Below are 24898 nucleotides of genomic sequence, written 5' to 3' on the forward strand. Positions count from 1 at the left end.
TTCACTGCCGCAGAGAGTTGTTGATGCCAGTTCATTGGATATATTCGAGGGGGAGTTAGATATGGCCCTTATGGTTGGGGGGAGGGAATCAAGGGGTATGGAGAGAAAGCAGGAAAGGGGTACTGAAGGAATGATCAGCCATGAACTCATTGAATGGCGGTGCAGGCTTGAAGGGCCGAATGGCCTACTCCTGCACCTATTTTCTATGTTTCTGTGACATTGGACTGGAGAAACTGAAACGCCGAGGTGTGTGCATGTGTGTGTGTGTGTGTGTGGGGGAGGGGCGGGGGAGCGGAAAAGGAACCTGGAAACTATGAAATGCAGAATATTTTCAACAGCGGCGAGTTGCAACATGGCAACCCCGACACCTTCAGTCACACAAATCAAATCCTTTGAAGTCTGTAGCAGGAGATATTTTTTTTTTAATAGGCAAAGATTAGATGCCTTCCTGACCACATCCCCGGGGGGGGGGGGGGAAAGGGGGTTTAAAAACACGAGTACACAAAAAAAAACTCTAGCGCTAACAGAAAGGCTCAAGGGACAACAATTCATACGATACAACTATATGTACAGGCACTTTACACATCATTTTCACATATGTACACTTCTCAATATATTATTATATAGACATTTTTGCAATCTGAGGGGTATAGACTTTCACTACATGAGGGTTATGACTAAGACGAGACAGGCCAGGTAGAGGAGGGGGGTCCGGCGAGGGACCGGTGCTCCGTTGCGCCCTTCCTCGGCCCTGGGGGCGCTGTGCAATTTCAGAACGTTGAGGTGCAGTGCTTTGAGGTCCTCCAAGGCCCCGTGGGCAGCCATGGAGAAGGCCGGGTCGCCAGTGGTCAGCAGGTCGAAGACGCAGGAGTGGAAGTAGACGTCCTCCACCTGGAGGATCTCGCGGCACTTGGCCGTGGCGCTGGCGGCGGTGTAGGCCTGGCGGGGCGGCCCGGCCAGCCGGCGGGAGAGAGTGTGCTCCTTGATCAGCTCGCTGCGGGGGCAGCCGTGGACGCAGAGCTGCAGGCAGGCGCCGTCGTCGGCGGCAAAGTCGAGCGTCTCCTCCGGCACGCGGATGGCAAAGGTCAGGTACTTGCCCACCTGCCGTACGATGATGGTGGTGCCGATGTAGCGGGCCTGGATCTCCACCTGGCTGCTGCCCGCCTTCTGGAATATCCGCAGGCTGCTCTCGCCGTCCCGCTCGCTGCCGCTCTTTGTGCCGTCCACAAACGCAGACGGCAGGTCGTCCGTGGTGGCCTGATAGACCTTCTGCTCGGTGCAGCCATGGTAGCTCTTGAATATTATCGTGATCTGCGCCAAAACACAAGAAACGGCAATTTGGTTAGTCTCGGTACAAGTGTTCGCCAGACTGATTCCTGGGATGGGGCGGGGTGGGATTGTCCTCGGAGTAGACTGGGCCTTTGGTCTCTAGAGTGTAGAAGAATGAATGAGAGGTGATCTCATTGAAACATACAACATTCTTACGGGGCTTGACAGGGTAGATGCAGGGAGGATGTTTCCCCCCTGGGCTGGGGAGTCTAGAACCAGGCGTCACAGTCTCAGAATAAAGGGGTCGGTCATTTAGGACTGAGGGGAGAAATTTCTTCACTCAGAGGGGGGTGAATCGTTGGAATTCCCTACCTCTTAGGGCTGTGGGACGCAGTATATTCAATAAAGTATATTCAAGACTGAGATAGATAGATTTTTGGATATTAAGGGGATCGAGGGATACGGGGATAGTGCAGGAAAGTGGAGTTGAGGTCGAAGATCAGCCATGATCTTACTGGATGGCGGAGCAGGGCTCGAGGGGCCGAATGGCCTACTCCTGCTCCTATTTCTTATGTTCTTAATTCTGATCTCCTGTGTCGCAAAAGCCCCAAAGTATGTCACAAACCATTTATATAGCTCCTCGCATTGGGGGAGTGGGATTAACAGAGAGAGCTGTGGTTCAGTGGGCAGCGCCCTTTCCTGAGTCAGAAGGTTGTGGGTTCAAGCCCCACCTCAAGGGACTTGTGCACATACAAAGAAAATAATCTAGGCCGCCTTTTGGGTGGGACATTAACCCGAGGCTCCATCTGCCCCCTCAGGTAGACAATCTGTTTTAGTGATGTCGATTGAGGGATAAGTATTGGCCAGGACACCGGGGATAACTCCCTTGCTCTTCTTCTTCAAAAAAAAAAAGAGTGCCGTGGGATCTTTTACGTCCACCCGAGAGCAGACGGGGCCTCGGTTTAACGTCTCATCCAAAAGACGGCACCTCCGACAGTGCAGCACTCCCTCAGCACTGCACAGGGAGTGTCAGCCTGGATTTTTGTTGTGCTCAAGGCCCTGGGGTGGGATTATTAGAAAAACCTTGTGTGAAGGCCCATAGCAAAGGACACTCCCAAGGTTGGAAAAACAGTTTGAAATAGAGCAAAACAAAGATAAGCTCAATCAAGATGTAGCGATTGAATGAAACCCAAGTTTGGGCTTGTAAAGTAACAAAATACTAATACAAGAACTAATGTCACGCAGACACGCCCACACCCACTGGAAGCACGGATTGGGCGGTTTCTGTGGGCAGCGCCACCCATTGGCAGCAAGCTGGCAGTGCAAGCGAGCCAACCACGCCACAGGAGTCAGTTTTGGCCGACAACTTCAGCCTCATCTGTTGCTGGAGAGACAAAGTCCATAAAGGTGGTTTTATAACCACCATCCTGTATGGACCCTCCTCCCAGTTACGGGGAACACGACTCCTGCCAGATAAGTAATGAACAGCAGCCTTGCACTTGCACAAAGTGGGGCCGTTTTGGGTCTGGGAGCAACCAACTGTGACACTTAAGCCATTTAGCCATAATTACATTATAGCGTAGGGTATGGAGGCATAGTGGTTATGTTACGGGACTAGTAATCCAGAGGCCTGGACTAACGATCTTGAGGTGAAAGTTCAAATCTCACCACAGCAGCACAGTGGGAATTGAAATTCAGTTTAATTAAATTAATTATGAATGCTACAATTTCCAAGACTCTGGTGCTTTCCCCATTCTTCCACGCCACCGTCAGGTGACCGAACTTTGTCACCTTGGCCTCTGTCAATTGGAACTCTCGCCCTAAACCTCTCTCCACCTGCCGATGTCCCTCCTCACTTTCAGGAGCCTTCTCAACGCGCTTCTCCTTGATCAGACTGTGTCACTTCACCAAACACCCTCCCTCTGCCTGGCAAATAAAGACAGTGCCGACTGCTCCACAAATTATACACAGAAAACAGGCCTCGTTCAAACCTACTGTACGTCAAGCTCGCTGCCAGCCGAGATACGCGTTCCGCTCTGGCTCCTCGCGAGCCGTCAATGCATCCCCCATTTGAAACAATTGTTAAAGGTTCTTGTAATGTAGAGCTCCGCCTCGTGGACGGGTGTGGTACTGCAACTGATGTAAATGCAATAAAAGCATCAGGTGACCTCCTGTGTTAAGAGCCATCTTGTATGCGCGCGTTTGTAATGTCGTAAGGAAGACAGTTCTAGTACAACAAACACACGCCAATTCCAATCTCTGTGAGCAACGTTCTACCAATGTAAGCTGGACACCCAAAGTGTATTTTTTTGTTCTTAAATTGAAGTCCATCCGCTCTCACTACTGCTCTGTACAATGTGGAAGTATTAATTAATCCCAATGTCACCGTGGCCCAAATTGTCAGAATGTTGTAGCTTCAAGCCTCTTTCAGCACATAATCCAGGCCGACACTTGCAGGTACTGAGGGGGGGGTTGCTGTATTGGTCAAGGGCTCAACTTTCACCCAAAGCAAAAACCTCTGGCTAAAGTGGGTGTTAAAAGATCACCCTGTACTTGGAGAAGAGAGTCATCCCAGTGTCCTACCAAACTATCCACCCACACACAAAAAAAACCCCAGACTGTTAGTTGTCTTCTTGCTGCTTATGAAATCATGGCTTATGCAAGATGGCTGCCCCAGTCACTCACAGGAGGTGATGGTACTTCAAACTGATTAACTGGCCCTAATAGAGGTCTTTATAAAATTCTGAAAGGTTTTGGTAGAGTAGACAGAGGGAATGTTTCCACTTGTGGTGAAGAGCCATCAATACAGGATAGTCACCAAGCAATCCACTAGGGAATTCAGAAGAAACTTCTTGACCCAGAGAGTGGTGAGAATGTGGAACTCGTTACCACAGGGAGTGGTTGAGGTGAACCTTACCCGGTCTGGCCGGTATGTGACTCCAGACCCACACAGCAATGTGGTTGATTCTTAACGGCCCTCTGAAATGGCCCAGCGAGCCACTCCGTTGCCAACAAGGCAGCGGCTCACCACCTTCTGAAGGGCAGCAATTAGGGATGGGCAATAAATGCCGGCTTTGCCAGCGACGCCCACATCCCGTGAATGAATATAAAGAGACGAACTAGTATAGATGCATTTAAGGGGAAAGCTAGATAAGCACATGACAGAGAAGGGGAGAGAGTTATACTGACAAGAGCTAGAAGAGTAAGGGTTGAAGGCGGCTAAGCATAAATAAAATAAAGGAAACTCACTTTCTATTCACTTTACCCAACACATCAGAAGCAGAAAAGTAACTATTACTCTGAGTCAGATTTCGGATCAGAGAAGAGTCAGCAGCCCCAACAATTAAAGAGCATTTATAGACAAATCACTCACACTTAAAGATGGAGAGGAGAGAAATGGCTAGCCCGAACCCGATATTAAAAACATCCAGTGATCGACACCAGTAACCCAGCTGTGGCTCGATGAGTAGCACTCTTGCCTCAGAGTCAGAAGGTTGTGAGTTCCAGTCCCACTCCAGGGACTGGAGCACATAAATCTAGGCTGACACCCCCAGTGCAGTGCTGAGGGAGTGCTGCATTGTCAGAGGTGCCGTCTTTCGGGTGAGATGTTAAACAGAGGCCCCGTCTGCTCTCTCAAGCTGACGTAAAAGATTCCACGGCATTATTTTTGAAGGGGAGTTACCCCCGATGTCCTGGGCCAATATTTAGCCCTCGCTGAACATAACAAACACAGATTATCTGGATCAACATCACATTGCTGTTCATGGGAGCTTGCTGTGCACAAACTGGCTGCGGGTTTCACTGCATTGCAACAGTGACTACACTTCAAAAGTATTTCATTGGCTGTAAAGCGCCGAGACGTCTGGTGGTCGTGAAAGGCGCTATATAAATGCAAGTCTTTCATTTGAACAGAGGCATTTGTTTTAACACAGCTAACAATTTTGTTGATTAATTCCACGCAAACTTAACATGACCATTACCAATAGCTATTTCAAACCCGTAACTTAAAAAAAAGAAACCCATCACATTATCTCACAAGCTCGATTAAATTGGAAGTGTATTAAACCCTCCGAGGCCGATTTGCCAACTACCCCACCTCACTGTGCGTAAAGTCTTTATCCCGTGGGATTCAGTGAGCCGTCAGTATCCCGGACACTCCAGTGAGCTGGCTATTCAATGCCTCGCATTGACTGAATTTATTGATTCCTTTGAAGCTTGTGTTGTGTGTGGAGTGGTGGAGGAAGGTCTTTGCATTGAACAATGGGCGAGTGTACCTGTGTGAACAAGCTGAAATTCACCATCTCCTGAGATCAGCCATGGATTAAATGACTTCAGTACGATTTAAGAGCACATGAGCATTTGATCAAATGGTCTCTTAATGCAGCCCTGCAGCAATCAACAGTTAACATACAGCACACCCCTTGCAAATATTGACACTCCTAATTGCCAAACGACAGCATCAGCTATACTATTGTTGCAGAAAGCAATTTTAATCAACAGAAATAATGCCTTTGTTACCTCTAGACTCGACTATTCCAACGCACTCCTGGCTGGCCTCCCACATTCTACCCTATGTAAACTAGAGGTAATCCAAAACTCGGCAGCCCGTGTCCTAACTCGCACCGAGTCCCGCTCACCCATCACCCACTGTGCTCGCCGACCTACACTGGCTTCCGGTTAAGCAGCGCCTCGATTTCAAAATTCTCATCCTTATTTTCAAATCCCTCGCCCCCTCCCCTATCTCTAATTTCCTCCGGCCCCACAATCCCCGCCCCCCCCCCCATGCCCTCTTGAGCATCCCCGATTATAATTGCTCAACCATTGGTGGCCGTGCCTTCTGTTGCCTAGGCCCCAAGCTCTGGAACTCCCTGCCTAAACCTCTACTTCTTTCCTCCTTCAAGGCGCTCCTTAAAACCTACCTCTGACGGAGCTTTTGGTCACCTGCGCTAATTTCTATTTGTGCGGCTCGGTGTCAATTTTTTTCAGCTCATAATACTCCTGTGAATACTCCTCGAGATGTTTCACTACATTGAAGGCGCTATATAAATACAAGCTATTGTTGTTGGGAAGTGCAGAAGCCTTCCTGTGTCCAACAGCGCTTGGCAGTATGGCCTGTCTCGGACTGTGATCGCAGTTTCCAAACTTACTCCTCTGCAGCAGGAGTGGCCGGTATTAATAACCTTTGTTGGCTTCAGAGGTGTGTACCATGGAGCCTCAGGGGCCACATGTAACTCAACTTTCTTGTGAGCATCTTGTGCAAATTAAGAACAGATTTCACACAGAATTGCAATGGAACGTACAGCACTTCAGCCCAACAGGTCTATGCCAGTGTTTATGCTCCACTCGAGCCTCCTCCCACCTCGACTTCACCTCACCCCATCAGTATAACCCTCTATTCCTTTCCCCCCCTCGTGTGTTTATCCAGCTTCCCGTTAAACGCATCTGTGCTAGTCACCTCAACCACTCCCAGTGGCAGCGAGTTTCACATTCTCACCACTCTCTGGGCAAAGAAGTTTCTCCTGAATTCCCCGTTGGAAGTGCTGGGGACTCATGTTTATGATCCCTTGTTTTGGGCTCCATCTCAAGATCTTGGCGTTGTGAATTACGTTTAGCCACCATTGAGGCAACATTAACTAGAAACGGCCTTTTCCCAAAGTTCCTGGCCCCCATAAAACTCAAAAGCGGTGAGTAGGAAAGAAAGGGAATGGACGTGGGGGGGGGGGCTAGCTTGCCTGTTTAAGTGGGTGGTGTTGGGTCAGGGCACTATGGGTTACACTGCCAGGGTTCAGGGGGTGGGGGTCACAGTTCAGACAAGTATGTGCTACACAGTACGAGGGGTGAGAATCAAGGCAACTCGTTCACAATGAACCTCAGTTGCTTTAGTGTCCAGACACTGCCATTGAATGCAGGGACAGGCTGAATTAAGGACCCCCTTTTAGACAGACTGCAGCACATGTGGGGGTGAAGAGAGAGAATCAAGAACTAATTACTATAATGTAGGAATGCCAACGGTTTGACTTTGCGAGATGCTTCGATACAGACTCAGGAGGCACACGTTATTAAATCCATGGTCCCAATAATTTGTGTTCAGCACAAGTTGCTGATGCCAAAAGACTGTGGCCCTTGATTGAGATTTTAACCATCAATATGGTGCTAAGTACTGCCCTTTGTAAACCTCCAGGTTTTTATTTTTTTTAATTCGTTCCTGTGATGCGGGCGTCGCTGGCAAGGCCAGCATTTATTGCCCGTCCCCAATTGCTCCTCAAGAAGGTGGTGGGGAGTCACCTTCTTGAACCGCTGCAGTCCGTGTGGTGAAGGTGCTCCCACAGTGCTGTTAGGGATTTCCAGGATTTTGACCCAACGACGATGAAGGAACAGCCGATATATTTCCAAGTCAGGACGGTGCGAGACTTTGGAGGAGAACGTGGAGGTGCTGGTGTTCCCATGCGTCTGCTGCCCTTGTCCTTCTAGGGGGAGGTAGAGGTCGTGGGTTTGGGAGGTGCTGCCGAAGAAGCCTTGGCGAGTTGCTGCAGTGCATCTTGTAGATGGTACACACTGCAGCCACGGTGCGCCGGTGGTGGAGGGAGTGAATGTTTAAGGTGGTGGATGGGGTGTCAATCAAGCGGGCTGCTTCATCCTGGATGGTGTCGAGCTTCTTGAGTGTTGTTGGAGCTGCACTCATCCAGGCAAGTGGAGAGTATTCCATCACACTCCTGACTTGTGCCTTGTAGGTGGTGGAGAGGCTTTGGGGAGTCAGGTGACACATTCGCTGCAGAATACCAGCCTGACCTGTGTTGCCACAGTATGTGTGTGACTGGTCCAGTTAAGTTTCTGGTCAATGGTGACACCTTGGATGTTGATGGTGGAGGATTTGGCAATGGTAATGCTGTTGAATGTCAAAAGACAGTGGTTAGACTCTCACTTGTTGGAGATAGTCATTGCCTGGCACGAATGTTACTTGCCACTTATCAGCCCAAGCCTGAATGACGTCTAGGCCTTGCTGCATGCGGGCATCTTGCAGATGACATGGTGTACCATCTCGTATTTAGCAGAGAACACATTATTTCATCCCCACTTCCGGCAGCGTCAGCACCTCGTATCTAACCCATGGATAGGTTAGTGTGCAAACCTAGAGTCTGTTGCCAGCCTATTCCGCCATGGGACGCATCACAGGAAAGTCCATGTGTCACAATAACCATTTACAGTGGCAGGAACCCTGGCCGATATCGAACTTCCTTACCACAGGGGTGTGGATCAATTATGGTGCAATCTCAAAGATCACACACATCTTTCTGGCTCTAAGTGTATTTCAGGCAATATTTGAACCAATTGGAAGCTAAAAGAAAAGATGTGCATTTATATAGCACCTTTCACCACCTCAGGATGTCCCAAAGTGCTTTACAGTGTAGTCACTGTTGTAACATCGGGAAACACGGCAGCCAATTTGCACACAGCAAATAACAATGTGATAATGGCCAGGTAACCTGTCTTAGTAATGCAAGTTAGGGGATAAATATTGACCTAGGACACCGGGGATAACTCCCCCCTCGCCGCTCTTTGAAATAGTGCCACAGGGTCGTTTACATCCATCTGAGGGGGTTGACAGGGCCTCAGTTTAACATCTCATCCAAAAGATGGCACCTCCGACAGTGCAGCACTCCCTCAGCAATGCACTGGAGAGTCAGCCTAGATTAGGTGCTCAAGGTGCTCCGGAGATGAGGAGATTGACTTATGAGGAAAGGTGGAGTAGGATTGGGCCTCTACTCATTGGAATTCAGAAGAATGAGAGGTGATCTTATCGAAACGTATTTTATGAGTGGGTTTGACAAGGTGGATGCAGAGAGGATGTTTCCACTGATGGGGGAGACTAGAACTAGAGGGCATGATCTTAGAATAAGGAGCTGCCCATTTAAAACAGAGGAGAGGAGGAATTTCTTCTGAGGGTTGTAAATCTGTGGAATTCGCTGCCTCAGAGAGCTGTGGAAGCTGGGTCATTGAATATATTTAAGACAGAGATAGACAGTTTCTTAACCGATAAGGGAATAAGGGGTTATGGAGAGCGGGCAGGGAAGTGGACAGGAGTCCATGATTAGATCAGCCATGATCGTATTAAATGGCGGAGCAGGCTCGAGGGGCCATGTGCCCTACTCCTATTTCTTATGTTCTTATGTCCCTGGACCCCACAACCTTCTGATTCAGACAAGAGTGTTGCCCACTGAGCCAGTTAGTACCCAGTAACTAATGCAATCTAATTTGTTCTTGGAACCACTCATCTGTAATTCTTTGCCTCCTGGACAGTCATTTCACGGAGATTGTGTTTTTAATTGAGTGGTTGGGGTGGGGGTGGGGGAGCGGGGAGGAGAGAGAGAGAGAGAGAGAGAGAGAGAGAGAGAGAGAGAGAGAGAGAGAGAGAGAGAGAGAGAGAGAGAGAGAGAGAGAGAGAGAGGAGAGAGGGAGAGAGGGAGGGAGGGAGGGAGGGAGGGAGGGAGAGAGAGAGAGAGAGAGAGAGAGAAAAAGAGGGCACTTCAATGGCTGGGAATGGTATATTGCCTTACCTGCCCACACTTTCAACTTGTGTCAGCATTCACTCCTCGGGAGGTACAGAACAGCCACAAGCAGGGAAGCCTCCAACACCCCGACCCCGGCATACCAAGACAGCTCCCGACGGCACCAATGCTCTCTACAACCAGCGTTAGTTTGTGTCGGCTTCACCCAGACGATAGAGTGGAGGTTAATAATAGAAATAATTAAGCCACCGTCACTGGACCAGGAGGGTATGGTAGCACCGTGGTTATGTTACTGGACCAGTAATCCAGAGGCCTGGACTAATGATCCAGTGACGCGAGTTCAAATCCGACCACGGCAGCTGGGAAATTTTTAATTCAGTTCACTAAATCCGGAACAAAAAGCTCGTCTGAGTAATGGGGACTTTGAAACTATCGGATTGTTGTAAAAAACCCAGCCGGTTCACTAATGTCCTTTAGGGAAGAAAATCTGCCGTCTTTACCCGGTCTGGCCAACATGTGACTCCAGACCCACAGCAATGTGGTTGACTCTTAACTGCCCTCTGAACTGGCTGAGCAAACCACCTCAGTTGTAACAAACGACTAAGATACAACACGGACTGCAGCGGTTCAAGGCAGCTTACCACCTTTGCTAGGGCAATAAATGCCGGCCTTGCCAGCGACACCCACATCCCAGGAATATTTTTTTTTTTTTTTTTTTAAATGAGGTTGAGGGGAGAAGAAGTCTAGAAGAATTGAAACTTCTGAAAGGGTTGAAGGGATTAAAAAGTCTTTCAACTGGTCACAAAGAACAAACTCGGGATGAGTACAGGCATAAAGGGGAGCGGTGAGGATGTCAAGAGTTATTTAGGATGTGTATTGTATTGTCACAATTATCTGCTGGAGCCTAGTCTATCATGACACTAGTGATAAATACGCGGGAGAAAAAACATTAAAGGGCATAGGGAAAGAAGAGGGAAATGGGATCGAAGTACGTAACTCCCGTCAGCACGCGGGCACGAGCACATTGGCCTAAACGGCTTCCTTCTGTGGCAATATTTCCACGATCCGATCCTCGGCCCCCAGAGGTGAAACACGTACTAAATCGACCCGCCAGTTCTGTCAATGGCACTCAATACAGATAGCATTCTGGGATCGTCAATGTTTAAAGAAAATAGAATTAGAGAGTGGTTAAACCACAGGAGGCCATTCGGCCCGTCCTGGCTCTCTGCAAGAGCACCTCAGCTAGTCCCACTGCCCCACCCTTTCCCCGTAACTCCAAATTTTTTTCCCCTTCAGGTACTTATCCAATTCTCTTTTGAAAGCCATAATTGAGTCTGCCCCCACCACCCTCAGGCAGCGCATTCCAGATCCTAACCACTCGCTGCGTAAAAAAGTTTTTTTCTCATGTAACGCCTCTGTTTAAAAAAGGGGACAGACAAAAGGCAGGTAACTATAGGCCGGTTAGTTTAACATCTGTAGTGAGGAAAATGCTTGAAGCTATCATTAAGGAAGAAATAGCAGGACATCTAGATAGGAATAGTGCAATCAAGCAGACGCAACATGGATTCATGAAGGGGAGATCATGTTTAACTAATTTACTGGAATTCTTTGAGGATATAACGAGCATGGTGGATAGAGGTGTACCGATGGATGTGGTGTATTTAGATTTCCAAAAGGCATTCGATAAAGTGCCACACAAAAGGTTACTGCAGAAGATAAAGGTACGCGGAGTCAGAGGAAATGTATTAGCGTGGATAGAGAATTGGCTGGCTAACAGAAAGCAGAGAGTCGGGATAAATGGGTCCTTTTCAGGTTGGAAATCGGTGGTTAGTGGTGTGCCACAGGGATCGGTGCTGGGACCATAACTGCTTACAATAGACATAGATGACCTGGAAGAGGGGACAGAGTGTAGTGTAACAAAATTTGAAGACGACACAAAGATTAGTGGGAAAGCGGGTTGTGTAGGGGACACAGAGGCTGCAAAGAGATTTAGATAGGTTAAGCGAATGGGCTAAGGTTTGGCAGATGGAATACAATGTCGGAAAATGTGAGGTCATCCACCTTGGGGAAAAAAAAACAGTAAAAGGGAATATTATTTGAATGGGGAGAAATTACAACATGCTGTGGTGCAGAGAGACCTGGGGGTCCTTGTGCATGAATCCCAAAAAGTTAGTTTGCAGGTGCAGCAGGTAATCAGGAAGGCGAATGGAATGTTAGCCTTCATTGCGAGAGGGATGGAGTACAAAAGCAGAGAGGTCCTGCTGCAACTGTACAGGGTATTGGTGAGGCCGCACCTGGAGTACTGCGTGCAGTTTTGGTCACCTTATTTAAGGAAGGATATACTAGCTTTGGAGGGGGTACAGAGACGATTCACTAGGTTGATTCCGGAGATGAGAGGGTTACCTTATGATGATAGATTGAGTAGACTGGGTCTTTACTCGTTGGAGTTCAGAAGAATGAAGGGTGATCTTATAGAAACATTTAAAATAATGAAATGGATAGACAAGATAGAGGCAGAGAGGTTGTTTCCACTGGTCGGGGAGACTAGAACTCGGGGGCACAGCCTCAAAATATGGGGGAGCCAATTTAAAACCGAGTCGAGAAGGAATTTCTTCTCCCAGAGGGTTGTGAATCTGTGGAATTCTCTGCCCAAGGAAGCAGTTGAGGCTAGCTCATTGAATGTATTCAAATCACAGATAGATAGATTTTTAACCAATAAGGGAATTAAGGGTTATGGGGAGCGGGCGGGCAAGTGGAGCTGAATCCACGGCCAGATCAGCCATGATCTTGTTGAATGGCGGAGCAGGCTCAAGGGGCTAGATGGCCTACTCCTGTTCCTAATTCTTATGGTCTTATGCCAATCACCTTAAATCTGTGACATCTGATTGTCGACCCTTCCGTCAATGGGAACAGTTTATTTATCTACTCGTCTAGATCCCTTATCAAATCTTCTAAACCTTCGCTGCTCTGAAGAGAACAACCCCAGCTTCTCCAGTCTATCCATGTAACTGAAGTCCCTCATCCCAGGAAACACTCAGAAATCTTTTCTGCATTTACATATATAGTCATGTCTTAGGAACCACATTTAAGGGCTCCAAGCAATGCATTACTTTGTGCAGTTGTCAAACAGCAGCCATTTTGAACACAGCACAATCCCACAACCAGCAACGAGTGAACGGACAGTTATTCGGTTTGTCCCGGTGGTGTTGGTTCAATCTTGGCCAGGACGCTTGGGACAGTTCCCTGCTCTTTTTCAAGTAGTGTCATGGGATGGGAGTCCTCACTGTCCACTTGAACAGGTAGATGGGCCTGTAAATGTTAATCGCTCCACCGTTATAACTTGCGCTCAACGTGTGAAGTGCTGGAAGCTAGCCGCTGCCTGGGGAACCTGCGGGCTGATAAAGCTCAGAGGAGAAAATGTTAGGGAAGGGGTGGGGTGGTCGAGAGGATTGGGCTAGTTCTCGGAAAGACACTGAAGTAGCGGCAGAGGTAAATGAAAGGAGGATGTTGCCTCGGGCTGGAGAGTCTAGAACCAGGGGTCACAGTATCAGAATAAGGGGGCGCCCATTTAGGACTGAGATGAGGAGACATTTTTTCCACTCAGAGGGTGGTGAATCTTTGAAATTCTCGACCCGAGGGCTGTGGAGGCTGCGTCGTTGAGTCTATTCAAGACAGAGATCGATAGATTTTTGGGTATTAAGGAATAGTGCAGGAAAGTTGAGGTAGAAGATCAGCCATGATCTCATTGAATGGCAGAGCGGGCTCGAGGGACCGAATGGCCTACTCCTGCTCCTAATTCTTATGTTCTTAACCGCTGACGGACTTGCGCGCGAGGCTACCTCAGAACAGTGACTGGTGTTCACGCATGGACGCGAATTTTTCCACAGCTTACAAATGAAAAGTCTGTGAAAAGGCCCAGTGTAACTAGCCGGCACTCTGCCTGTCCGGAGCTTGTTGTTATTGGACACCAGCCCACCAAGCTCCATTAGCAATTGTACAAAGCTGCAAATGGGGTGGGGGAAGGCACCGCTTCAGAAATCTCTGAAAAATTCCAAGATTATGACTGCTCTAGTGTCCAGCGGACCATTGGTGCCTCTCACTGGAGGGAGCAAAGAAAAACACCCTTTTTTTTTGGAGGCAGAGAGAGGGAAAGTCATCGAGAACACAGTCAACTTGAACTGACTCCAGATAACTGCGCATCAGATCCAAACGCAGAATCCCCGTGAAGTAAAACCACTTCCCATTCGGCCCTGTGGCGCATAATTCCCAATCCAGCAACGCCTTGTTGGTATCGAGGGTTAGCGTCGCTTGGCTGCTGGCATGGAAGCTACTGCCCGGTCCCAAATGGGAGACACTCTGGAGAAGCGCACACAGTGACTCCGAGGTGCGAGGGTGGTGGGCGCTTGCTGTGGATGGTACGTCCAGGTCAGGGCTCCAAACACGTCACCAGGGGAAGGACCTAACCTGCAGCACCAGGGACTGAGGGCACAGTGACCCACCGTGCAGAGAGAGAGCAAACTCCGCACTACTGGGGGGGGCGCTGTGGCACCTTCTGTCCATTGAAGCATTCGATAAAAGAAAAATTTGCATTTATATAGCGCCTTTCACAACCACCAGATGTCTCAAAACACTTTACAGCCAATTAAGCACTTTGAGTGTAGTCACTGTTGTAATGTAGGAAACGTGGCTGCCAATTTGTACACAGTAAGCTCCCACAAACAGCAATGTGACAATGACCAGATCATCTGTTTTTGTTATGGTGATTGAGAGAAATATTGGCCCAGGACACCGGGGATAACTCCCCTGCTCTTCTTCGAAATAGTGCCACGGGATCTTTTACGTCCAACGAAGGGGGCAGACGGGGGCCTCGGTTTAATGTCTCATCCGAAAGACAGCACCTCCGACAGTGCAGCACTCCCTTGAGCACTGGAGCGGGACTCGAATGAACCCACAACCTGATGCCCACGGAGCCAAAGCTGGTAGGGGAAAAATGCACACACCCAAAGCACAAAAGAATCACCAGCCGCCCAATTGTTCGGTGGGCTTTTGTGAAGCGGTCACACTCCAGACAAACCTGGTGCGTGGACCCAGCTACTCTCGCATACAGCACTTTTTCAATCAAGTCTCGGGTCAAAGACTTGATGGACGGCCATTTCTCTGCAGCTTTCAGAAAATCACGATCCACGGGGAACGTTTAACTCGGTCCTTGCAGAGGTCCCACTGAAATCGCACAAACCAGGCCTCGAATACATTGTACCCCAACCTCCGACTCTGGTGCCTCAGATTTACCGAGGGGGGGGAAAAAAATCAGAGGAGTGCAATGGCGACTTGCGCAGGCGTCGGTATACCCCCAGCAGTGGGCTGCCAATTGGCCTGTTCGACATCCCATCCCTGCGCCATATACCGGTAGCTGCAGAAGTCTGCCCGTCGCACGTCAAAACTCCCAAGGCAAACTGATCGCTGAAACTTGATTCTGCGTCCCATCATCTGAAATTCATCCTTTCACAAATAGAAAAATAAAACTTCCCTACTTATGGCCTCTGGTGAAACGGAACATGTTGTAGAGATATCAGAACAACTTGCATTTGTATAGCACCTTTAACTTAGTGAAACATCCCAAGGCACTTCGCAGGAGTGTCAGGAGATTAAACAATTTGACACAGAGGAAAGGTTGAGAAGTTTGGGCCTCTCTCTACTCTTTGGAATTCTGTAGAATGAGAGGTGGTCTTATCGAAACATATTATGAGGGGGTTTGACAAGGTGGATGCATGCAGCTGCACAAGTAGAAATTAGCGCAGGTGACCAAAAGCTTGGTCAGAGAAGTAGGTTTTAAGGAGCGTCTTGAAGGGCAAGAGAGGTGGAGAGGTTTAGGCAGGGAGTTCCAGAGCTTGGGGCCCAGGCAACAGAAGGCAGCCACCAATGGTTGAGCGATTATAATCAGGGATGCTCAAGGGGACAGAATTAGAGCAGAGACATCTGAGGGGGGGGGGGGGGCGGCTGGAGGAGATAACAGAGATAGGGAGGGGCGAGGTCATGGAGGGATTTGAAAACAAGGATGAGAATTTTGAAATCGAGGCGTTGCTTAATGGCTGTGCAGGCTCGAAGGGCCGAATGGCCCACTCCTGCACCTATTTTCTATGTTTAACCAGGAGCCAATGTAGGTCGGCGAGCACAGGGATGCTGGGTGAGCGGCACTTGGTGCAGTCTAAATCTACAATTTCATAAAGGGAGCTAAACACCTGAATTCCACTCCCACCCTGGATGTTATAAATTGAGACAAACATGTAGCGATAACAGAAGTGTTTAACATTAGGAAAGGATGGGCACAGGGTAGATAGATGCAGACTGCTTCCAGTAGCCAAAGGGTGAAGAACGAGAGATCATAGATACGAGGTTAAACGCAAGAGCTTTAGAACGGTGTGCAAGAGAAGCCACTTCAGAATCATGGGGCTGTGGAACTTACTTCCAGGGTTTGTGATTGAGGCAGAAACTATGCCAACATTCGAGCTTGGATCGGAGGTTGATTAAGGAAAAGGGTTGAAGGGATATAGGAGCACGGTGGATAAATGGGATGAGAACTATTTGCTCACGCTGAGGGTAAACGCCAACACAGACCGGTTTGGGTGAATGGCCTGTTTTCCATGTTGTAACTTTGAAATATGTACATATGTCTCGGTCCTCGTGTGCTTGATGGGGGATGTTGTAGACAACCTGGAATTGGGCATTTTCTCCGTCTTCACCCCTGCTCCCACACCACCTCCCAGAAACACTTGGAAAAGTTCCACAATTGTCCCTTCATAACCTGTGGATTATATTAATACTGGAATACACTTCTTACCACTTTAAAGAATCATGGTTTTTTAATTCTCTGAAAACCACACGAGAGATCGGAAGTTAAAGCCTTGGATTCGATGTGAAAAATCACATGTGTAAACCAAGCGAATCATAGAATAGTACAGCAAGCACAGGAGGCAGTCATTTGGCCCAGAGGTGACCAATCTTGCTGTTCCAGATTACACCACTTATAATCACAACTTCATGGCCAATTATCTTCTTTAATATCCCATGACCACTCTCGCCTCCCCAGCACTGGTTCCTTGGGTCCCCGTCACCCTCCCAACACCTTTCCACATGGCCATTCTTGAACTGTTGAGCCTAGATGATGTGCTGGACTATTCAACCCCGGAAGGCAGCACTGAGGACCCCAATCCTATCCTTACCCGGTGTGACACACGCACTCTCTATCCATAAAACTGGCCCACATCCAACTTTAATGTAAAATTTGTTTTAATCCAGCACAAACCATGGTGTGAGAAGTCCAACACACTAAACTGAAGGAGATCACCAGGAGGATACCATGAGGTGGAACATTCGTGTATTGAAATGTCGAGTCAAAGTTGTTTTTATTTAATTTTTTATTTTAAAAAGCAGCCAAGAGCTTGTTTGCTACTCTTTAAACGCTCAGAAATGCAAACATTTCCTGACCGCCCCCCTCCCTCCCCTCCCTCCCTCCCCCCTCCGGCCGAATACAAATTCGCACTTTATTGCATTAGTTAGGCTGCTTAAGTTCAAACGACTGGATTAATCAGCAGTAGACTGCGCTGCCCATTGAGAACCGGACAGCATGTCCATCCCTTTGAGAAAGGTCAGACACGCGATCAGAGGGAACGAGACTAAAGCGAACACTGCGCGTACAGAGAGATACATTTTTAAAAACAAAGTTGAAAGCAAAGCTGCATTAAGAGGAGGAAACATCCGTGTCCAGGCAGTGCCTGGAGAGGGCTGAACGGCAAAGAGTTCGCCGGCACTGCCATTTCGCTTTTGGGACTCCCGACAGATACAGCTTTGGATTGAGGACACTGAAACAGAGAAGGGTTCTTAGTGGAATGAGTGCAGGGCCAATTCTCGGAGGATTCGAACCCAGAGCACAAAACTGCTTATTCACCACTAATTGGAAGCCCGTTCATGTTACCAATTTAGTGCCACAGGGACCCTCGTCCCAATGGGAAGGGAAAAAAAAATTGGGCAAATATCCAATTTCTGGCTGGACACGATCATAAAAATACTGCTTCTGTTCACGTAGCCTTCAAGGGGAGAGGTTTAAATAGACTGCTGAAACTGCATCTTTCTCACTCTCTCATTAGGGAGACCAAACACGGGTTATGGAGTTGCTTTTGTAACTTCAGACCTTCTGCTTGCGTTTTAGTTTTAATTCCAGACCTCCGTTCACTGACTCTCTTTACTCCCCCTCCAGCTTTCCATTATTTCCCACCTTTTCCAAGGGAGGGCCTCACATGTGTCATGTATCCATTTGCAAGTCCTATTGTGTTTCTTTAAGCCTCTGTCCATTGTCTGTCGACCGGGAGTGTGACTTGCATCATCGAACATAGAAAATAGGTGCAGGAGGACGCCATTTGGCCCTTCGAGCCTGCACCACCATTCAATAAGATCATGGCTGATCATGCAACTTCAGTACACCATTCCTGCTTTCTCTCCATACCCCTTGATCCCTTTAGCCCCAAGGGCCACATCTAACTCCCTTTTGAATATATCTAACGAACTGCCCTCAACAACTTTCTGTGGTAGAGAATTCCACAGGTTCACAATTCTCTGAGTGAAGAGGTTTTTCCTCATCTCGGTCCTTATCCTTAGACTGTGACCCCTGGTTCCGGACTTCCCCAACATCGGGAACATTCTTCCTGCATCTAACCTATCCAATCCCGTCAGAATTTTATATGTTTTATGAGATCCCCTTTCATTCTTCTAAATTCCAATGAATATAAGCCTAGTCGATCCAGTCTTTCTTCATGTCAGTCCTGCAATCCCGGGAATCAGTCTGGTGAACCTTTGTTGCACTCCCTCAATAGCAAGAATGTCGTTCCTCAGATTCGGTGAGCAAAACTGTACAAAATATTCAAGGTGTGGTAGAACAATCTCCTGTTTTAATTAACTTCCCCCTTTTCCAAGATTGCAGTCTCTGCTTGCATTTTCCTCCTCACCCCCGGATTCTATCAAGACTATAGACTCCGACGAGCCCATCATTCAGTTCTTGAAACATATTAAAATGTACAATATTATGAAGGAGGCTTGACAGGGTAGATGCAGAGAGGATGTTTCCCCTCGTGAGGGAATCTAGAACTAGGGGGCATAGTTTCAGAATAAGGGGTCGTCCATTTAAAACAGAGATGAGATGAGGAGGAATTTCTTCTGAGGCTTGTGAATCTGCGGAATTCTCTACCCGAGAGAGCTGTGGAGTTGGGTCACTGAATATATTTAAGGCGGAGAGAGACAGATTTTTGAACGATAAGGGAATCAAGGGTTATGGGGAGCGGGCGGGGAAGGGGAGTTAGGCCAAGGTCAGATCAGCTATGATCTCATTGAATGGCTGAGCAGGCTCGAGGGGCTGAATGGCCTACTCCTGCTCCTATTTCTAATGTTCTTCAGGGCACTGCGCAAAGCTTTACCTGCTCAGTTTGTGCAACGAATGCTGACTGAATTTTCTTCAGGTTTCAAGCTATAATGGAATTATTCTGTTACATATAGATAGACCAAGTCCAAAACCCATTTTGATGTTACTAAAGTCACAGAAAAGTTACTCAACTATGACAACAGTAAAAAGGTTATGCCAAGAAAAAGTCAAGGAATTTATTACAGGTACACCCAAGTACATGGGTGTAGGTCCATGTTATTTACAAGACACTTGGGTATAATTGCACTAGAGAGGGTACAGAGGAGATTTACGAGGATGTTGCCTGAGCTGGAGAAGTTTAGCTATGGAGGAAAGATTGGATAGACTGGGTTTGTTTTCTTTGAAGAGAGGCGGCTGAGGAGAGACCTTATTGAGGTATATAAAATTATGAGAGGCCTAGTTAGGGTGGATGAGAAGGACCTATTTCCCTTAGCAGAGGGGTCAACAACCAGGGGGGGAATAGATTTAAAGTAATTGGTAGGAGGTTTAGAGAGGGATTGGAGGAGAAATTTCTTCACCCAGAGGGTGGTGGGGGTCTGGAACTCACTGTCCGAAGGGTGGTAGAGGCAAAAATCCTCACCACATTTTAAAAAGTACTTGGATGTGCCCTTGAAGTGCTGTAACCTACAGGGCTACGGACCAAGAGTTGGAAAGTGGGATTAGGCTGGATAGCTCTTTATCGGCCAGCACGGACACGATGGCCTCCTTCCGTGCTGTAATTTCTATGATTCTAATCAGTACATTTTCTATTGCTGTATGTTAGGCTTTTTTTTAATAAATATATTCGCACTCAAAAGGCCGCAACCTTTTTCGGAGAACAGTCTCTGTGCAAAGCCTTCTATCGTGGACACTGTTCACTGTCAGAATGCTGTGCTCTGTGCTTTAAGAAGCCTACAAAGAATAAATTTGAAGGGCTAGCTCCCATGAATCAGCAATGAGATAATGACCAGATATTCTGTTTTTTTAGCCATGTTGGTTGAGGGATAAATTTTGACCAGTACAGCGAGGATAACTTAACTACTCCTTTTTTTTTTTAAATATAAAAAAGAGTGCCATGGGATCTCAGTTTACATTTTGCCAACACCACTGGCAATTCATTCGAAAAGTTCTAAAAAAGCCGTCAGCCGTGGTAGCTCTGAGTCAGAAGGTTGTGGGTTCAAGTCCCACTCCAGGGACTTGAGCACATAAATCTAGGCTGACCCTCAGCACTGCACAGAGCGAGTGCCGCACTGTCAAAGGTGCTGCCTTTCGCATGAGACGTTAAACCGAGGTCCCGTCTGCCCTCTCAGGTGGGCTTAAAAGATCCCATTGCACTATTTAAAAAAAAAAAGAGCAGTTGAGTTATCCCCAGTGTCCTAGCCAAAATGTATCCCTCAACCAACACGGCTAAAAAGAGATTTATCTGGTCATTATCTCATTGCTGATTCGTGGGAGCTTGCTGTATGCAAATTGGCTACTGCGTTTCCTACATTACAACAGTGACTACACTCCAAAAAGTACTTCATTGGCTGAAAAGCGCTTTGGGACTTCCTGAGGCCGTGAAAGATGCTTTATAAATGCAAGTCTTTGTTTTTCTGGGGGGAAAAAATGGGCCTTCCTGGTCTTAGTGAATCTGGCAAGTTTATTTTGTGTTACAGCTCCCGTGTAATTGAGGACACCACATTTGGGGCTAGCAGTACTAGCCAAACATCTAGCACAACGGGAAAGCAGGCAAGGGTAAATGCAGAGAGGCAATCTGAGATGTGATCCATGCATGTCTGCCCTCCTGGGCATCCCTGATTATAATCACTCAACCACTGGTGGCTGTGCCTTCTGTTGCCTCGGCCCCAAGCTCTGGAATTCCCTGCCTTAACCTCTCCGCCTCTCGCTCCTCCTTCAAGACGTTCCTTAAAACCTACCTCGGACTAAGCTTTTGGGCCATCTGCCGTATTTTCTCCTTATAAGGCTCGATGTCATTTTTCTTCTCCCATAATACTCCTGTGAAGTTTCACGACATAAAGGCGCTATATAAATACAAGTTGTTGTTACACTGGGAGCCAGGGAACTGGAAGCAGCTCGTGGACACCGACACCTGGGAGTCCCTGGACAAAGACCGCCCCAAGTGGAAGAGCATCCGGGAGGGCGCTGAGCACCTCGAGTCTCGTCGCCAAGAGCATGCAGAAAACAACCGCAGGCAGCGGAAGGAGCGTGCGGCAAACCAGTCCCACCCACCCTTTCCCTCGACAATTATCCGCCCCACCTGTGAGAGACTGTAATTCCCGTATTGAACTGTTCAGTCACCTGAGAACTCAGAGTGGAAGCAAGTCTTCCTCAATTCCGAGGGATTGCCCAAGATGGTGGATCTAAAATCCCATTGTCCTCTCTGCAATCTTGGCTTGTTGACACTATGACACTGCGCGTCTGCAATCAGCTTCACTTCTGAATTGCAGAGAAAAAGTGGTTGTTTCTACACTTGGACCTCTTGAGCTTCTCGCGCCCAGCACCAGCTAAGAGGCTAGGATAGGTGACCTTCACCCAGGCACCCACTGTTTGATGTTTGTTTCACGTAAACAGAAAATACCTGGACTCCATTCTGCCAATCTCCTTTCTATCCCAACCCCCAAACTTGAGCTCAAGGCCCAGGAAGTGATTACAGGCAGAAACCCACGTCACCATGAATGCGAGAAGACTTATCCCCGTGTAAAGAGGTCGTCTTTCCTACAACACAGGAAGCAGTCCAAGTAGCGATTTGATACATCAATCGTCTTTTGGATGAGGCGTTAAACCGAGGCCCTATCTGCGCTCTCAGGTGGACTGAAAAGATCCCATCGAACTATTTCAAAGAGCAGGGGAGTTATCCCCTATCCCTCAATCAATATAACAAAAAACAGATTATCTGGTCATCATCACATTGCTGTTTGTGGGAGCTTGCTGTGCACAAGTTGGCTGCTGCGTTTCCCATATTACAACAGTGCCTACACTCCAAAAGTACTTCATTGGCTGCAAGCACTTTGAGACGTCCGGTGGTCGTGAAAGGCGCTATAGAAATGCAAGTCTTTCTTTCTAACTCGAAAGCAAAATACTGCAGTTGCTGGAAATCAAGAGATAAAAATAGTAAATGCTGGACAGCACCGAGCCGGTCAGGCAGTGTCTGTGGAGAGAAGCAGAGCCAACATTTCAGGTCGGTGACCGGTTCTGAAGAAAGTTCATCGTTGAAACAACAACTGTTTATCTCTCCCTCTCTTCATGGATGCTGTCTGACCGGCTGGGTGTTGTCCAGAATTTTCTGTTTTGAAGCTCGAAGACTAGTTCATCACTATCCAAATAATCTTCGGCCTTGCGCACGTTCATGGGACTTCGCAACAAGTAGTCATTCACTTTTATAAAATGGAGTGATCGCGCCCCCCCTTTTATAAAATGGAGTGATCGCGCCCCCCCTTTTATAAAATGGAGTGATCACCCCCCTTTTATAAAATGGAATGATCGCGCCCCCCCTTTATAAAATGGAATGATCGCGCCCCCCCTTTTATAAAATGGAGTGATCGCGCCCCCCCTTTTATAAAATGGAGTGATCGCGCCCCCCCTTTTATAAAATGGAATGATCGTGCCCCCCCTTTTATAAAATGGAATGATCGCGCCCCCCCTTTTATAAAATGGAGTGATCGCCCACCCCACCCCTCCTATTATAAAATGGAGTGATCCTCCCTCCCTCCCTCCCCCAATGGCCCAGTCCAAAGCTGACCCAGGAGCAAGTCTTTGCAATCCAGCCCTTGCTCTTGACTCTACTCTCTGGCTGACGGGTCAACAACTGGCCACTCTGAAGCCACACATCCAAGCGCTCAGTTAATGCCAACCAAAACCCCTTTGGCCCCTGCCACAGTGGACAACTGCACAGGTACACGTTAGCACCCCACCCAGTGCCTGGAATCAGCTCTCAGCCAGCCACGACCCATGCCATTTAGTGAAGCTCACTCTCCGCCCACAGTATATCATGTAAACTATACTAGTTGCACACAACGCAGTGTGTTACATACTTGAATGTTAAACAAAGTTCTTCGGTTTCAGTGCAGACATACGCCAAGGTAGCTAGGATCAGCCATAGCCAAGCTAATCAGATTGGTGCATCAATTAATAATGTAGTCTTGTAGGCAAAGTGAACGTCAATTGACTCCAATCACAACAGTGTAAATATTCAGCCACAGTACTGGCCTGGCTCCTCAAAACCAGTCACCACCACCCTCCTCAAAAAACCCACAGGTGGTCCTTCAAACTACCGCCCCATCTCCAACCTCCATTTCCTCTCCAAAGTCCCGGAATGTGTGGTCACCTCCCAACGTGGTGCTGATCTCTCCGAACTCCACTTGAATCTCTCCATCCTGCCCATGAAACCCCACCAAGCTGGCCTGAGCCAAAGTCACGGCCGACATTCTTCCTTCCGTCGCACCATTGCCAGCCATGCCTTCGGCCGTTGAGGCTCCAAGCTCTGGAACTCACTCCTTAAACCGCTTCACCTGTCCTCTTCAAGCCCTTCTTCAAACCTGCTTCCAACCAAGATGTTAGACACACACACTGTACTATCTCCTTCTTTGGCATGGAGTCAATTTATGTCTCAGTGTACTTCTATTGTCAGCACAGACACGATGGGTCGAATGGCCTCCTGTGCAGTAAATTTCTATGATTCTATTAAGCTCTCAGATGTCTTTCTACATTAAAAGGGTAGGATATAAACGCAAGTTGGGAATGTGGCCGTGATGCATGATCCCTGCTATAGTCTTTGAAATGATCTATACTACTATCCTCCTTCAAGGCCTCTCCTCGGGTCCAAAACTCTTCCTTTCTTTCTTCGATTCTGGCCTCTTGTGCATCCCTCCCCTCGCCTCGCCTCACCGCTGGCAGCTGTATAGTCAGCTTCCTGGGCCCCATGCTCTGGAATTTCCTCCCTAAGCCCCACTGCTACCACCTGTCCCTTTACAACCAACCATTGTAGTCCACCTCCTTGGAAAGTCTTGTATCTTTAGATAATCCCTCCTAGTATCTGCTCGTTGGGCTCAGCAGTCATTTAAAAAAATTACCGCTCTGAAGCATTTTGGAATATTTTTCTATGTTGAAAGTGGTTACATAAATTCAAGTTGCTGTCGGTACTCTTAGTGTGACCTGTATCCACCCACAATCCATTGACATATCCCTCAACAGATTATGTCCCTCCTTCATGGCATTTTGGATGTGGAATATCATTGGAGCTGGAATTCAGCGACAACTATATTTATATAGCGCCTTTAATGTAGTGAAGTGTCCCAAGGCGCTTCACGGGTGTGTGATAGGAAATTTGACACCTGGCCGCTCAGGTAGAAATTAGCTCAGGTGAGCAAAAGCTTGGTCAAAGAGATAGGTTTTAAGGAGCGTCTTGAAGGAGGAAAGAGGCAGAGAGGTTTAGGCAGGAAGTTCCGGAGCTTGGGGCCGAGGCAACAGAAGGCACGGCCACCGATGGTTGTGTGATTTTAATCGGGGATGCACAAGAGGGCAGAATTAGAGCACAGAGATGGGGGGGGGGGATTAGAGATAGGAGGGGAGAGGCCATGGCGGGGGGGGGGGGCGGAGATTTGAAAATAAGGATGAGAATTTTGAAAGAGCATCATTTAGCTCCTTCAGTACACTAAGTTACGGCACGTCCACT

The 24898-nt window shown here is 47.9% G+C and overlaps 1 protein-coding gene across 1 annotated transcript in view; it reads right to left on the reverse strand.

Annotated features, from left to right (window-relative positions):
* Nucleotides 1–405: 405 nt before the first annotated feature.
* rgmd (RGM domain family, member D) overlaps nt 406–24898 on the reverse strand; it is a 31108-nt gene continuing 6615 nt past the window's right edge. The window contains exon 3 of the mRNA XM_070860806.1: nt 406–1311. Coding sequence (XP_070716907.1) covers nt 661–1311 — 651 coding nt within the window. The 3' untranslated portion in view covers nt 406–660. The remainder of the gene's footprint in view (nt 1312–24898) is intronic.

The sequence above is a fragment of the Pristiophorus japonicus genome, chromosome 18 (genome assembly GCF_044704955.1).
Source record: "Pristiophorus japonicus isolate sPriJap1 chromosome 18, sPriJap1.hap1, whole genome shotgun sequence".
In the NCBI taxonomy this organism is placed as follows: Eukaryota; Metazoa; Chordata; class Chondrichthyes; family Pristiophoridae; genus Pristiophorus; species Pristiophorus japonicus.